This window comes from Bombina bombina, chromosome 7 (genome assembly GCF_027579735.1).
Source record: "Bombina bombina isolate aBomBom1 chromosome 7, aBomBom1.pri, whole genome shotgun sequence".
NCBI classification, from domain to species: Eukaryota; Metazoa; Chordata; class Amphibia; order Anura; family Bombinatoridae; genus Bombina; species Bombina bombina.
This window is the reverse complement of record NC_069505.1, coordinates 103115414-103129593: the sequence shown is the minus strand read 5'-3', so window position 1 is coordinate 103129593 and position 14180 is coordinate 103115414. Positions and strand designations below refer to the sequence as shown.

The 14180-nt window shown below is 43.1% G+C and overlaps 1 protein-coding gene across 1 annotated transcript in view; it reads right to left on the bottom strand.

Annotated features, from left to right (window-relative positions):
• Window positions 1-14180, bottom strand: part of TTC17 (tetratricopeptide repeat domain 17) — a 327287-nt gene that overhangs the window by 54484 nt on the left and 258623 nt on the right. The window contains exon 19 of the mRNA XM_053689293.1: window positions 257-419. Within this exon, the coding sequence (XP_053545268.1) occupies window positions 257-419 (163 nt within the window). The remainder of the gene's footprint in view (window positions 1-256; window positions 420-14180) is intronic.

The following is a 14180-nucleotide window of genomic DNA, read 5'->3' as shown; positions in this document are numbered from 1 at the left end:
TCAGGATATGTGCATGCTTATTATTCTTATTATTTATTTAGTCCTGTCGGTGCTCTACAAATAACCAATAATAATTTGAAGAATGACAACAGATTCTGCAGCATAGGTGGAGAAAAAAACATGCATAAAATATTTTGCCAGGAAACAGATTTTCTAGTGTTTGATAAAAGCAGTGGAATGACTAAAACTGAGAACTTGCCCTACAGTGAAGACGTGGCCTAGCAATGAGAGCCTCATCAGACAGCAAAGTATCTACCTTGTGGGCCAGGAGCAGGTATTTTTGGACCACTAATTTCCAGTTCTGCTTGATAGTCCTCAATATTCCTAGTCACATAATCTTCTTCATCCACTTCACTGAGATCTGGTATATTAGACTCGTCTGATTTTGGCTTCTTTAAACGTTTTACTTGAAAAGTAATCTGCAAGGCAAAAGAAATACAAATGGACTAAACTGTCACAAAGTTGGGTATCTTGCAGCACACAATGTACATGGATTTAGCTGTATTTAAAAGGAACAGTCTACACCTTGGTCATCTTAAAAGTCTTACCTTGGATTAAGCTGCAAATAGCCTTCTGCACCTTTTCTATATCATGCAGCAGGAATGGTAAAAACATAATTTATGTAGGAACTTAGCTGATAAATTCATTTCTTTCATATTAGCAAGAGTCCATGAGCTAGTGACGTATTAGATATACATTCCTACCAGGAGGGGCAAAGTTTCCCAAACCTTAAAATGCCTATAAATACACCCCTCACCACACCCACAATTCAGTTTAACGAATAGCCAAGAAGTGGGGTGATAAGAAAGTAGCGAAAGCATCAAAAAACATAATTTATGCTTACCTGATAAATTTATTTCTCTTGTAGTGTAGTCAGTCCACGGGTCATCCATTACTTATGGGATTATATCTCTTCCCCAACAGGAAGTTGCAAGAGGATCACCCAAGCAGAGCTGCTATATAGCTACTCCCCTCACATGTCATATCCAGTCATTCGACCGAAACAAGACGAGAAAGGAGAAACCATAGGGTGCAGTGGTGACTGGAGTTTAATTAAAATTTAGATCTGCCTTAAAAGACAGGGCGGGCCGTGGACTGACTACACTACAAGAGAAATAAATTTATCAGGTAAGCATAAATTATGTTTTCTCTTGTTAAGTGTAGTCAGTCCACGGGTCATCCATTACTTATGGGATACCAATACCAAAGCTAAAGTACAAGGATGAAGGGAGGGACAAGGCAGGAACTTTAAACGGATGTAACCACTGCCTGAAGTACCTTTCTCCCAAAAATAGCCTCCGAAGAAGCAAAAGTGTCAAATTTGTAAAATTTTGAAAAAGTGTGAAGTGAAGACCAAGTCGCAGCCTTGCAAATCTGTTCAACAGAAGCCTCATTTTTAAAGGCCCAGGTGGAAGCCAGAGCTCTAGTAGAATGAGCTGTAATTCTTTCAGGAGGCTGCTGTCCAGCAGTCTCATAGGCTAACCGTATTATGCTACGAAGCCAAAAGGAGAGAGAGGTAGCCGAAGCCTTTTGACCTCTCCTCTGTCCAGAGTAAACGACAAACAGGGAAGAAGTTTGAAGAAAATCTTTAGTTGCCTGCAAATAGAACTTCAGGGCACGGACTACGTCCAGATTATGCAAAAGTCGTTCCTTCTTTGAAGAAGGGTTAGGACACAATGATGGAACAACAATCTCTTGATTGATATTCCTGTTAGAAACTACCTTAGGTAAGAACCCAGGTTTAGTACGCAGAACTACCTTGTCTGAATGAAAAATCAGATAAGGAGAATCACAATGTAAGGCAGATAACTCAGAGACTCTTCGAGCCGAGGAAATAGCCATCAAAAACAGAACTTTCCAAGATAACAGCTTGATATCAATGGAATGAAGGGGTTCAAATGGAACGCCTTGCAGAACGTTAAGAACTAAGTTTAAGCTCCACGGCGGAGCAACAGTCTTAAACACAGGCTTACTCCTAGCCAAAGCCTGACAAAAAGCCTGAACGTCTGGAATTTCTGCCAGACGCTTGTGTAGAAGAATAGACAGAGCAGAAATCTGTCCCTTTAACGAACTAGCAGATAAGCCCTTTTCTAAACCCTCTTGTAGAAAAGACAATATCCTAGGAATCCTAACCTTACTCCATGAGTAACTCTTGGATTCGCACCAATATAAATATTTACGCCATATCTTATGGTAAATTCTTCTGGTAACAGGTTTCCTAGCCTGTATTAAGGTATCAGTAACCGACTCCGAGAAGCCACGCTTTGATAGAATCAAGCGTTCAATCTCCATGCAGTCAGCCTCAGAGAAATTAGATTTGGATGGTTGAAAGGACCCTGAATTAGAAGGTCCTGCCTCAGAGGCAGAGACCATGGTGGACAGGACGACATGTCCACTAGGTCTGCATACCAGGTCCTGCGTGGCCACGCAGGCGCTATCAGAATCACCGATGCTCTCTCCTGTTTGATCTTGGCAATGAGTCGAGGAAGCATCGGAAATGGTGGAAACACATAAGCCATGTTGAAGACCCAAGGGGCTGTCAGAGCATCTATCAGCACCGCTCCCGGGTCCCTGGACCTGGATCCGTAACAAGGAAGCTTGGCGTTCTGGCGAGACGCCATGAGATCCAGTTCTGGTTTGCCCCAACGATGAATCAGTTGAGCGAAGACCTCCGGATGAAGTTCCCACTCCCCCGGATGAAAAGTCTGGCGACTTAGAAAATCCGCCTCCCAGTTCTCCACGCCTGGGATGTAGATCGCTAACAGGTGGCAAGAGTGCGACTCTGCCCAGCGAATTATCTTTGAGACTTCCAACATCGCTAGGGAACTCCTGGTTCCCCCTTGATGATTGATGTAAGCCACAGTCGTGATGTTGTCCGACTGAAATCTGATAAACCTCAGAGTTGCTAACTGAGGCCAAGCTAGAAGAGCATTGAATATTGCTCTTAACTCCAGAATATTTATTGGGAGGAGTTTCTCCTCCTGAGTCCATGATCCCTGAGCCTTCAGGGAATTCCAGACTGCGCCCCAACCTAGAAGGCTGGCGTCTGTTGTTACAATCGTCCAATCTGGCCTGCGAAAGGTCATCCCCTTGGACAGGTGGGGCCGAGAAAGCCACCATAGAAGAGAATCTCTGGTCTCTTGATCCAGATTTAGTAGAGGGGACAAATCTGAGTAATCCCCATTCCACTGACTTAGCATGCACAATTGCAACGGTCCGAAATGCAGGAGCGCAAATGGTACTATGTCCATTGCCGCTACCATTAAGCCGATTACTTCCATGCACTGAGCTACTGACGGGTGTGGAATGGAATGAAGGGCACGGCAAGCATTTAGAAGTTTTGATAACCTGGCCTCCGTCAGGTAAATGTTCATCCCTACAGAATCTATAAGAGTCCCTAGGAAGGGAACCCTTGTGAGTGGTAATAGAGAACTCTTTTCCACGTTCACCTTCCATCCATGCGACCTCAGAAATGCCAGAACTATCTCTGTATGAGACTTGGCAGTTTGAAAACTTGACGCTTGTATCAGAATGTCGTCTAGGTACGGAGCTACCGCTATGCCTCGCGGTCTTAGTACCGCCAGAAGTGAGCCCAGAACCTTTGTAAAGATTCTTGGAGCCGTAGCTAACCCGAAGGGAAGAGCTACAAACTGGTAATGCCTGTCTAGGAAGGCAAATCTTAGGTACCGATAATGATCCTTGTGAATCGGTATGTGAAGGTAGGCATCCTTTAAGTCCACAGTGGTCATGTACTGACCCTCTTGGATCATGGGTAGGATGGTTCGAATAGTTTCCATTTTGAATGATGGAACTCTTAGGAATTTGTTTAGGATTTTTAAGTCCAAGATTGGTCTGAAGGTTCCCTCTTTCTTGGGAACCACAAACATATTTGAATAGAATCCTTGCCCGTGTTCCGTCCGCGGAACTGGGTGGATCACCCCCATTAGTAAGAGGTCTTGTACACAGCGTAGAAAAGCCTCTTTCTTTATTTGGTTTGCGGATAACCTTGAAAGATGAAATCTCCCTTGTGGAGGAGAAGCTTTGAAGTCCAGAAGATATCCCTGAGATATGATCTCCAACGCCCAGGGATCCTGGACATCTCTTGCCCAAGCCTGGGCGAAGAGAGAAAGTCTGCCCCCCCTACTAGATCCGTTTCCGGATAGGGGGCCCTTTCTTCATGCTGTCTTAGGGGCAGCAGCAGGTTTTCTGGCCTGCTTGCCCTTGTTCCAGGACTGGTTAGTTTTCCAGCCCTGTCTGTAACGAGCAACAGCTCCTTCCTGTTTTGGAGCGGAGGAAGTTGATGCTGCTCCTGCCTTGAGGTTACGAAAGGCACGAAAATTAGACTGTTTGGCCTTTGATTTGGCCCTATCCTGAGGCAGAGCATGGCCCTTACCTCCCGTAATGTCAGCGATAATTTCTTTCAAGCCGGGCCCGAATAAGGTCTGCCCTTTGAAAGGAATATTAAGCAATTTAGATTTAGAAGTCACATCAGCTGACCAGGATTTAAGCCATAGCGCTCTGCACGCTTGGATGGCGAATCCGGAGTTCTTAGCCGTAAATTTGGTTAAATGTACGACGGCATCAGAAACAAATGCGTTAGCTAGCTTAAGTGCTTTAAGCTTGTTCATAATTTCATCCAATGGAGCTGTGCGAATGGCCTCTTCCAGAGACTCAAACCAGAATGCCGCCGCAGCAGTGACAGGCGCAATGCATGCAAGGGGCTGTAAGATAAAACCTTGTTGAACAAACATTTTCTTAAGGTAACCTTCTAATTTTTTATCCATTGGATCTGAAAAGGCACAACTATCCTCCACCGGGATAGTGGTACGCTTAGCTAAAGTAGAAACTGCTCCCTCCACCTTAGGGACCGTCTGCCATAAGTCTCGTGTGGTGGCGTCTATAGGGAACATTTTCCTAAATATGGGAGGAGGGGAAAAAGGCACACCGGGTCTATCCCACTCCTTGCTAATAATCTCTGTAAGCCTTTTAGGTATAGGAAACACGTCAGTACACACCGGTACCGCATAGTATCTATCCAACCTACATAATTTTTCTGGAATTGCAACCGTGTTACAATCATTCAGAGCCGCTAATACCTCCCCTAGCAATATGCGGAGGTTCTCAAGCTTAAATTTAAAATTAGAAATCTCTGAATCCAGTCTCCCTGGATCAGATCCGTCACCCACAGAATGAAGCTCTCCGTCTTCATGTTCTGCAAATTGTGACGCAGTATCGGACATGGCTCTCACATCATCAGCGCGCTCTGTCCTTAACCCAGAGCTATCACGCTTGCCTCTTAATTCTGGCAATTTAGATAATACTTCTGTCATAACAGTAGCCATGTCTTGCAAAGTGATTTGTAAGGGCCTGCCTGATGTACTTGGCGCCACAAAATCACGCACCTCCTGAGCGGGAGGCGAAGGTACTGACACGTGAGGAGAGTTAGTCGGCATAACTTCCCCCTCATTGTCTGGTGATAATTTCTTTACATGTAAAGACTGACTTTTATTTAAAGTTACATCAATGCATTTAGTACATAACTTTCTATGGGGCTCCACATTGGCCTTCATACATAGTGAACAAACAGATTCATCTGTGTCAGACATGTTTAAACAGACTAGCAATGAGACTAGCAAGCTTGGAAAATACTTTCAAATAAATTTACAAGCAATATAAAAAACGCTAGTGTGCCTTTAAGAGGCACAAAAAGCTGTCACAGTTGAAATAACAATGAACCAAATTAGTTATAGCAACCAAATTTTCACAGTAAATGTATTAAGTTAGCAAAGGATTGCACCCACCAGCAAATGGATGATTAACCCCTTAATACCCAAAAACGGATAACAATTTAATAATTAACGTTTTTATCACAGTCAAACACACTGTCACAGGTCTGCTGTGACTGATTACCTCCCTCAAAATGAATTTTGAAGACCCCTGAGCTCTCTAGAGACGTCCTGGATCATGGAGGATGAAGTAGAAAGATTATGACTGAATTTTTACTGCGCAAAAAAGGGCTAAAATAGGCCCCTCCCACTCATATTACAACAGTGGGGAAGCTCAGTTAACTGTTTCTATGCAGAAACAAAAGTTAGCCATGTGGTAAAAATCATGCCCCAATAAGTTTTATCACCATGTACCTCACAAAAAGCGATTAACATGCCAGTAAACGTTTTGAACATACATTTTAAAAGTTATGAAGTGTTATTAATAAGCCTGCTACCAGTCGCTTTTACTGCAGTTAAGGCTCATACATTACTTCAGTATTAACAGTATTTTCTGAGTCAAATTTCCTTCCCTAGAAAAATACTTCAGTGTACACACACTCATCTGCCTAATACCAGTCGCTACCATTGCATTTAAGGCTGAACTTACATTACATTGGTATCAGCAGTAATTTCTCAGTCAATTCCATTGCTTAGAAAAATAATTTACTGCACATACCTCGTTTGCAGGGGGGCCCTGCATGCTATTCCCCTTTTCTGAAGTTACCTCACTCCTCAGAATGTGCGAGAACAGCCAGTGGATCTTAGTTACGTCTGCTAAGATCATAGAAAACGCAGGCAGATTCTTCTTCTAATGCTGCCTGAGAAACAAACAGCACACTCCGGTGCCATTTAAAATAACAAACTTTTGATTGAAGAAATAAACTAAGTTTAAAAACACCACATACCTCTCACAACGACCTATCTTTAGTTAGGTTGCAAGAGAATGACTGGATATGACATGTGAGGTGAGGAGCTATATAGCAGCTCTGCTTGGGTGATCCTCTTGCAACTTCCTGTTGGGGAAGAGATATAATCCCATAAGTAATGGATGACCCGTGGACTGACTACACTTAAAAAGAGAAATAAGGAATTGGAATAATTGTGCTTTATACAAAAAAATCATAACCACCACAAAAAGGGTGGGCATCATGGACTCTTGCTGATTTTATCAGGTAAGTTCCTACATAAATTATGTTTTCTTTCATGTAATTAGCAAGAGTCCATGAGCTAGTGACATATGGGATAGCAGATACCCAAGATGTGGAACTTCCACGCAAGAGTCACTAGAGAGGGAGGGATAAAATAAAGACAGCCAATTCCGCTGAAAAATTAATCCACTACCCAAATCAAAAGTTTCAATTTTTATAATGAAAAAAAAAACTGAAATTATAAGCAGAAGAATCAAACTGAAACAGCTGCCTGAAGTACTATTCTACCAAAAACTGCTTCTGAAGAAGAGAAAACATCAAAATGGTAGAATTTAGTAAAAGTATGCAAAGAAGACCAAGTCATTGCTTTGCAAATCTGATCAACAGAAGCTTCATTCTTAAAAGTCCAGGAAGTAGAAACTGACCTAGTAGAATGAGCCGTAATCCTCAGAGGCGGGGATTAACCCGACTCCAAATAAGCATGATGAATCAAAAGTTTTAACCAAGATGCCAAAAAAAAGGCAGAAGCCTTCTGACCTTTCCTAAAACCAGAAAAGATAACAAATAGACTAGAAGTCTGTCTGAAATCTGAGTAGGCTTCAACATAATATTTCAAAACTCTTAAAAAATTTAAGAATCTTACCAAAGAATTCTTAGGATTAGGACACAAGGAAGGGACAATAATTCCTCCACTAATGTTGTTAGAATTCACAACTTTAGGAAAATATTGAAATGAGGACAGCAAAAACCACCTTATCCTGATGAAAAATCAGAAAAAGGAGATTCACAAGAAAGAACAGATAATTCAAAAACTGTTCTAGCTGAAGAGATGTCTAAAAACAGAATTTATGTTTACCTGATAAATTTCTTTCTCCAACGGTGTGTCCGGTCCACGGCGTCATCCTTACTTGTGGGATATTCTCTTCCCCAACAGGAAATGGCAAAGAGCCCAGCAAAGCTGGTCACATGATCCCTCCTAGGCTCCGCCTACCCCAGTCATTCGACCGACGTTAAGGAGGAATATTTGCATAGGAGAAACCATATGGTACCGTGGTGACTGTAGTTAAAGAAAATAAAATATCAGACCTGATTAAAAAAACCAGGGCGGGCCGTGGACCGGACACACCGTTGGAGAAAGAAATTTATCAGGTAAACATAAATTCTGTTTTCTCCAACATAGGTGTGTCCGGTCCACGGCGTCATCCTTACTTGTGGGAACCAATACCAAAGCTTTAGGACACGGATGAAGGGAGGGAGCAAATCAGGTCACCTAAATGGAAGGCACCACGGCTTGCAAAACCTTTCTCCCAAAAATAGCCTCAGAAGAAGCAAAAGTATCAAACTTGTAAAATTTGGTAAAAGTGTGCAGTGAAGACCAAGTCGCTGCCCTACATATCTGATCAACAGAAGCCTCGTTCTTGAAGGCCCATGTGGAAGCCACAGCCCTAGTGGAATGAGCTGTGATTCTTTCGGGAGGCTGCCGTCCGGCAGTCTCGTAAGCCAATCTGATGATGCTTTTAATCCAAAAAGAGAGAGAGGTAGAAGTTGCTTTTTGACCTCTCCTTTTACCTGAATAAACAACAAACAAGGAAGATGTTTGTCTAAAATCCTTTGTAGCATCTAAATAGAATTTTAGAGCGCGAACAACATCCAAATTGTGCAACAAACGTTCCTTCTTTGAAACTGGTTTTGGACACAGAGAAGGTACGATAATCTCCTGGTTAATGTTTTTGTTAGAAACAACTTTTGGAAGAAAACCAGGTTTAGTACGTAAAACCACCTTATCTGCATGGAACACCAGATAAGGAGGAGAACACTGCAGAGCAGATAATTCTGAGACTCTTCTAGCAGAAGAAATCGCAACTAAAAACAAAACTTTCCAAGATAATAACTTAATATCAACGGAATGTAAGGGTTCAAACGGAACCCCCTGAAGAACTGAAAGAACTAAATTGAGACTCCAAGGAGGAGTCAAAGGTTTGTAAACAGGCTTGATTCTAACCAGAGCCTGTACAAAGGCTTGAACATCTGGCACAGCTGCCAGCTTTTTGTGAAGTAATACCGACAAGGCAGAAATCTGTCCCTTCAGGGAACTTGCAGATAATCCTTTTTCCAATCCTTCTTGAAGGAAGGATAGAATCCTAGGAATCTTAACCTTGTCCCAAGGGAATCCTTTAGATTCACACCAACAGATATATTTTTTCCAAATTTTGTGGTAAATCTTTCTAGTCACAGGCTTTCTGGCCTGAACAAGAGTATCGATAACAGAATCTGAGAATCCTCGCTTCGATAAAATCAAGCGTTCAATCTCCAAGCAGTCAGCTGGAGTGAAACCAGATTCGGATGTTCGAACGGACCCTGAACAAGAAGGTCTCGTCTCAAAGGTAGCTTCCAAGGTGGAGCCGATGACATATTCACCAGATCTGCATACCAAGTCCTGCGTGGCCACGCAGGAGCTATCAAGATCACCGACGCCCTCTCCTGCTTGATCCTGGCTATCAGCCTGGGGATGAGAGGAAATGGCGGGAACACATAAGCTAGTTTGAAGGTCCAAGGTGCTACTAGTGCATCCACTAGAGCCGCCTTGGGATCCCTGGATCTGGCCCCGTAGCAAGGAACTTTGAAGTTCTGACGAGAGGCCATCAGATCCATGTCTGGAATGCCCCACAGGTGAGTGACTTGGGCAAAGATTTCCGGATGGAGTTCCCACTCCCCCGGATGCAATGTCTGCCGACTCAGAAAATCCGCTTCCCAATTTTCCACTCCTGGGATGTGGATAGCAGACAGGTGGCAGGAGTGAGACTCCGCCCAAAGAATAATTTTGGTTACTTCTTCCATCGCTAGGGAACTCCTTGTTCCCCCCTGATGGTTGATGTACGCAACAGTCGTCATGTTGTCTGATTGAAACCGTATGAACCTGGTCCTCGCAAGCTGGGGCCAGGCCTGGAGAGCATTGAATATCGCTCTCAGTTCCAGAATATTTATCGGTAGAAGAGATTCTTCCCGAGACCAAAGACCCTGAGCTTTCAGGGATCCCCAGACCGCGCCCCAGCCTATCAGACTGGCGTCGGTCGTGACAATGACCCACTCTGGTCTGTGGAACATCATCCCTTGAGACAGATTGTCCAGGGACAGCCACCAACGGAGTGAGTCTCTGGTTCTCTGATTTACTTGTATCTTCGGAGACAAGTCTGTATAGTCCCCATTCCACTGACTGAGCATGCACAGTTGTAATGGTCTTAGATGAATGCGCGCAAAAGGAACTATGTCCATCGCCGCCACCATCAACCCGATCACTTCCATGCACTGAGCTATGGAAGGAAGAGGAACGGAATGAAGTATCCGACAAGAGTCCAGAAGCTTTGTTTTTCTGGCCTCTGTTAGAAAGATCCTCATTTCTAAGGAGTCTATAATTGTTCCCAAGAAGGGAACCCTTGTTGACGGGGATAGAGAACTCTTTTCCACGTTCACTTTCCAGCCGTGAGATCTGAGAAAGGCCAGGACAATGTCCGTGTGAGCCTTTGCTTGAGGAAGGGACGACGCTTGAATCAGAATGTCGTCCAGGTAAGGTACTACTGCAATGCCCCTTGGTCTTAGCACCGCTAGAAGGGACCCTAGTACCTTTGTGAAAATCCTTGGAGCAGTGGCTAATCCGAAAGGAAGCGCCACGAACTGGTAATGTTTGTCCAGGAATGCAAACCTTAGGAACCGATGATGTTCCTTGTGGATAGGAATATGTAGATACGCATCCTTTAAATCCACCGTGGTCATGAATTGACCTTCCTGGATGGAAGGAAGGATAGTTCGAATGGTTTCCATCTTGAACGATGGGACCTTGAGAAATTTGTTTAAGATCTTGAGATCTAGGATTGGTCTGAACGTTCCCTCTTTTTTGGGAACTATGAACAGATTGGAGTAGAACCCCATCCCTTGTTCTCTTAAAGGAACAGGATGAATCACTCCCATTTTTAACAGGTCTTCTACACAATGTAAGAACGCCTGTCTTTTTATGTGGTCTGAAGACAACTGCGACCTGTGGAACCTCCCCCTTGGGGGAAGTCCCTTGAATTCCAGAAGATAACCCTGGGAGACTATTTCTAGCGCCCAAGGATCCAGAACATCTCTTGCCCAAGCCTGAGCGAAGAGAGAGAGTCTGCCCCCCACCAGATCCGGTCCCGGATCGGGGGCCAATATTTCATGCTGTCTTGGTAGCAGTGGCAGGTTTCTTGGCCTGCTTTCCCTTGATCCAGCCTTGCATTGGTCTCCAAGCTGGCTTGGCCTGAGAAGTATTACCCTCTTGCTTAGAGGACGTAGCACCTTGGGCTGGTCCGTTTTTACGAAAGGGACGAAAATTAGGTCTATTTTTTGCCTTGAAAGGCCGATCCTGAGGAAGGGCGTGGCCCTTACCCCCAGTGATATCAGAGATAATCTCCTTCAAGTCAGGACCAAACAACGTTTTCCCCTTGAAAGGAATGTTTAGTAGCTTGTTCTTGGAAGACGCATCAGCCGACCAAGATTTCAACCAAAGCGCTCTGCGCGCCACAATAGCAAACCCAGAGTTCTTAGCCGCTAACTTAGCCAATTGCAAAGAGGCGTCTAGAGTGAAAGAATTAGCCAATTTGAGAGCATTGATTCTGTCCATAATCTCCTCATAAGGAGAGTCACTATCGAGCACCTTAAGCAGTTCATCAAACCAGAAATATGCGGCAGTAGTGACAGGGACAATGCATGAAATGGGTTGTAGAAGGTAACCCTGCTGAACAAACATCTTTTTAAGCAAACCTTCTAATTTTTTATCCATAGGATCTTTGAAAGCACAACTATCCTCTATGGGAATAGTGGTGCGTTTGTTTAAAGTAGAAACCGCTCCCTCGACCTTGGGGACTGACTGCCATAAGTCCTTTCTGGGGTCGACCATAGGAAACAATTTTTTAAATATGGGGGGAGGGACGAAAGGAATACCGGGCCTTTCCCATTCTTTATTAACAATGTCCGCCACCCGCTTGGGTATAGGAAAAGCTTCTGGGAGCCCCGGCACCTCTAGGAACTTGTCCATTTTACATAGTTTCTCTGGGATGACTAAATTTTCACAATCATCCAGAGTGGATAATACCTCCTTAAGCAAAATGCGGAGATGTTCCAATTTAAATTTAAATGTAATCACATCAGATTCAGCCTGCTGAGAAATGTTCCCTAAATCAGTAATTTCTCCCTCAGACAAAACCTCCCTGGCCCCCTCAGATTGGGTTAGGGGCCCTTCAGAGATATTAATATCAGCGTCGTCATGCTCTTCAGTAACTAAAACAGAGCAGCCACGCTTACGCTGACAAGGGTTCATTTTGGCTAAAATGTTTTTGACAGAATTATCCATTACAGCCGTTAATTGTTGCATAGTAAGGAGTATTGGCGCGCTAGATGTACTAGGGGCCTCCTGAGTGGGCAAGACTCGTGTAGACGAAGGAGGGAATGATGCAGTACCATGCTTACTCCCCTCACTTGAGGAATCATCTTGGGCATCATTGTCATTATCACATAAATCACATTTATTTAAATGAATAGGAATTCTGGCTTCCCCACATTCAGAACACAGTCTATCTGGTAGTTCAGACATGTTAAACAGGCATAAACTTGATCAGAAAGTACAAAAAACGTTTTAAAATAAAACCGTTACTGTCACTTTAAATTTTAAACTGAACACACTTTATTACTGCAATTGCGAAAAAACATGAAGGAATTGTTCAAAATTCACCAAATTTTCACCACAGCGTCTTAAAGCCTTGAAAATATTGCACACCAATTTTGGAAGCTTTAACCCTTAAAATAACGGAACCGGAGCCGTTTTAAGCTTTAAACCCCTTTACAGTCCCTGGTATCTGCTTTGCTGAGACCCAACCAAACCCAAAGGGGAATACGATACCAAATGACGCCTTCAGAAGTCTTTTATAAGTATCAGAGCTCCTCTCACATGCGACTGCATGCCATGCCTCTCAAAAACAAGTGCGCAACACCGGCGCGAAAATGAGACTCTGCCTATGCTTTGGGAAAGCCCCTAAAGAATAAGGTGTCTAAAACAGTGCCTGCCGATATTATTATATCAAAATACCCAGATAAAATGATTCCTCAAGGCTAAATATGTGTTAATAATCAATCGATTTAGCCCAGAAAAAGTCTACAGTTTAAATAAGCCCTTGTGAAGCCCTTATTTACAATCGTAATAAACATGGCTTACCGGATCCCATAGGGAAAATGACAGCTTCCAGCATTACATCGTCTTGTTAGAATGTGTCATACCTCAAGCAGCAAGGGACTGCAAACTGTTCCCCCAACTGAAGTTAATTGCTCTCAACAGTCCTGTGTGGAACAGCCATGGATTTTAGTTACGGTTGCTAAAATCATTTTCCTCATACAAACAGAATTCTTCATCTCTTTTCTGTTTCTGAGTAAATAGTACGTACCAGCACTATTTGAAAATAACAAACTCTTGATTGAATAATGAAAAACTACAGTTAAACACTAAAAAACTCTAAGCCATCTCCGTGGAGATGTTGCCTGTACAACGGCAAAGAGAATGACTGGGGTAGGCGGAGCCTAGGAGGGATCATGTGACCAGCTTTGCTGGGCTCTTTGCCATTTCCTGTTGGGGAAGAGAATATCCCACAAGTAAGGATGACGCCGTGGACCGGACACACCTATGTTGGAGAAAAGAACAATACTTTCCATGAAAGTAATTAATGTCCAAAGAAAGCATATGCTCAAACAGAAGAGCCTGTAAAGCCTTCAGAACCAAAATAAGACTCCAAGGAGGAGAAATTGGCTTAATGACAGGCTTGATACGAACCAAAGCCTGAACAAAACAATGAATATCAGAAAGATTTAGCAATTCTTACTGTGAAACAGCACAGAAAAAGCAGAGATTTGTCCTTTCAAGGAACATGCAGACAAAATTTTATGAAGAAACTATAAAATCCTAGGAATTCCAAAAGAATGCCAAGGGAATTCATAAGAAGAGCATCATGAGATGTAAATCTTCCAAACTCGATAATAAATCCTACTAGACACAGATTTACGAGCCTGCAACATAGTATTAATCACTGAGTCAGAGAAACTTCTATGACTAAGTACTAAGCGTTAAATTTTCATACCATCAAATTAATAATTTGAATTCCTGATGAAAAAAAACAAATGTTAAGATATAAGGTCTGGCCTTAATGGAAGTAACCAAGATTGGCAACTGGACATCCGAACAAGAACCATATACCAAAAC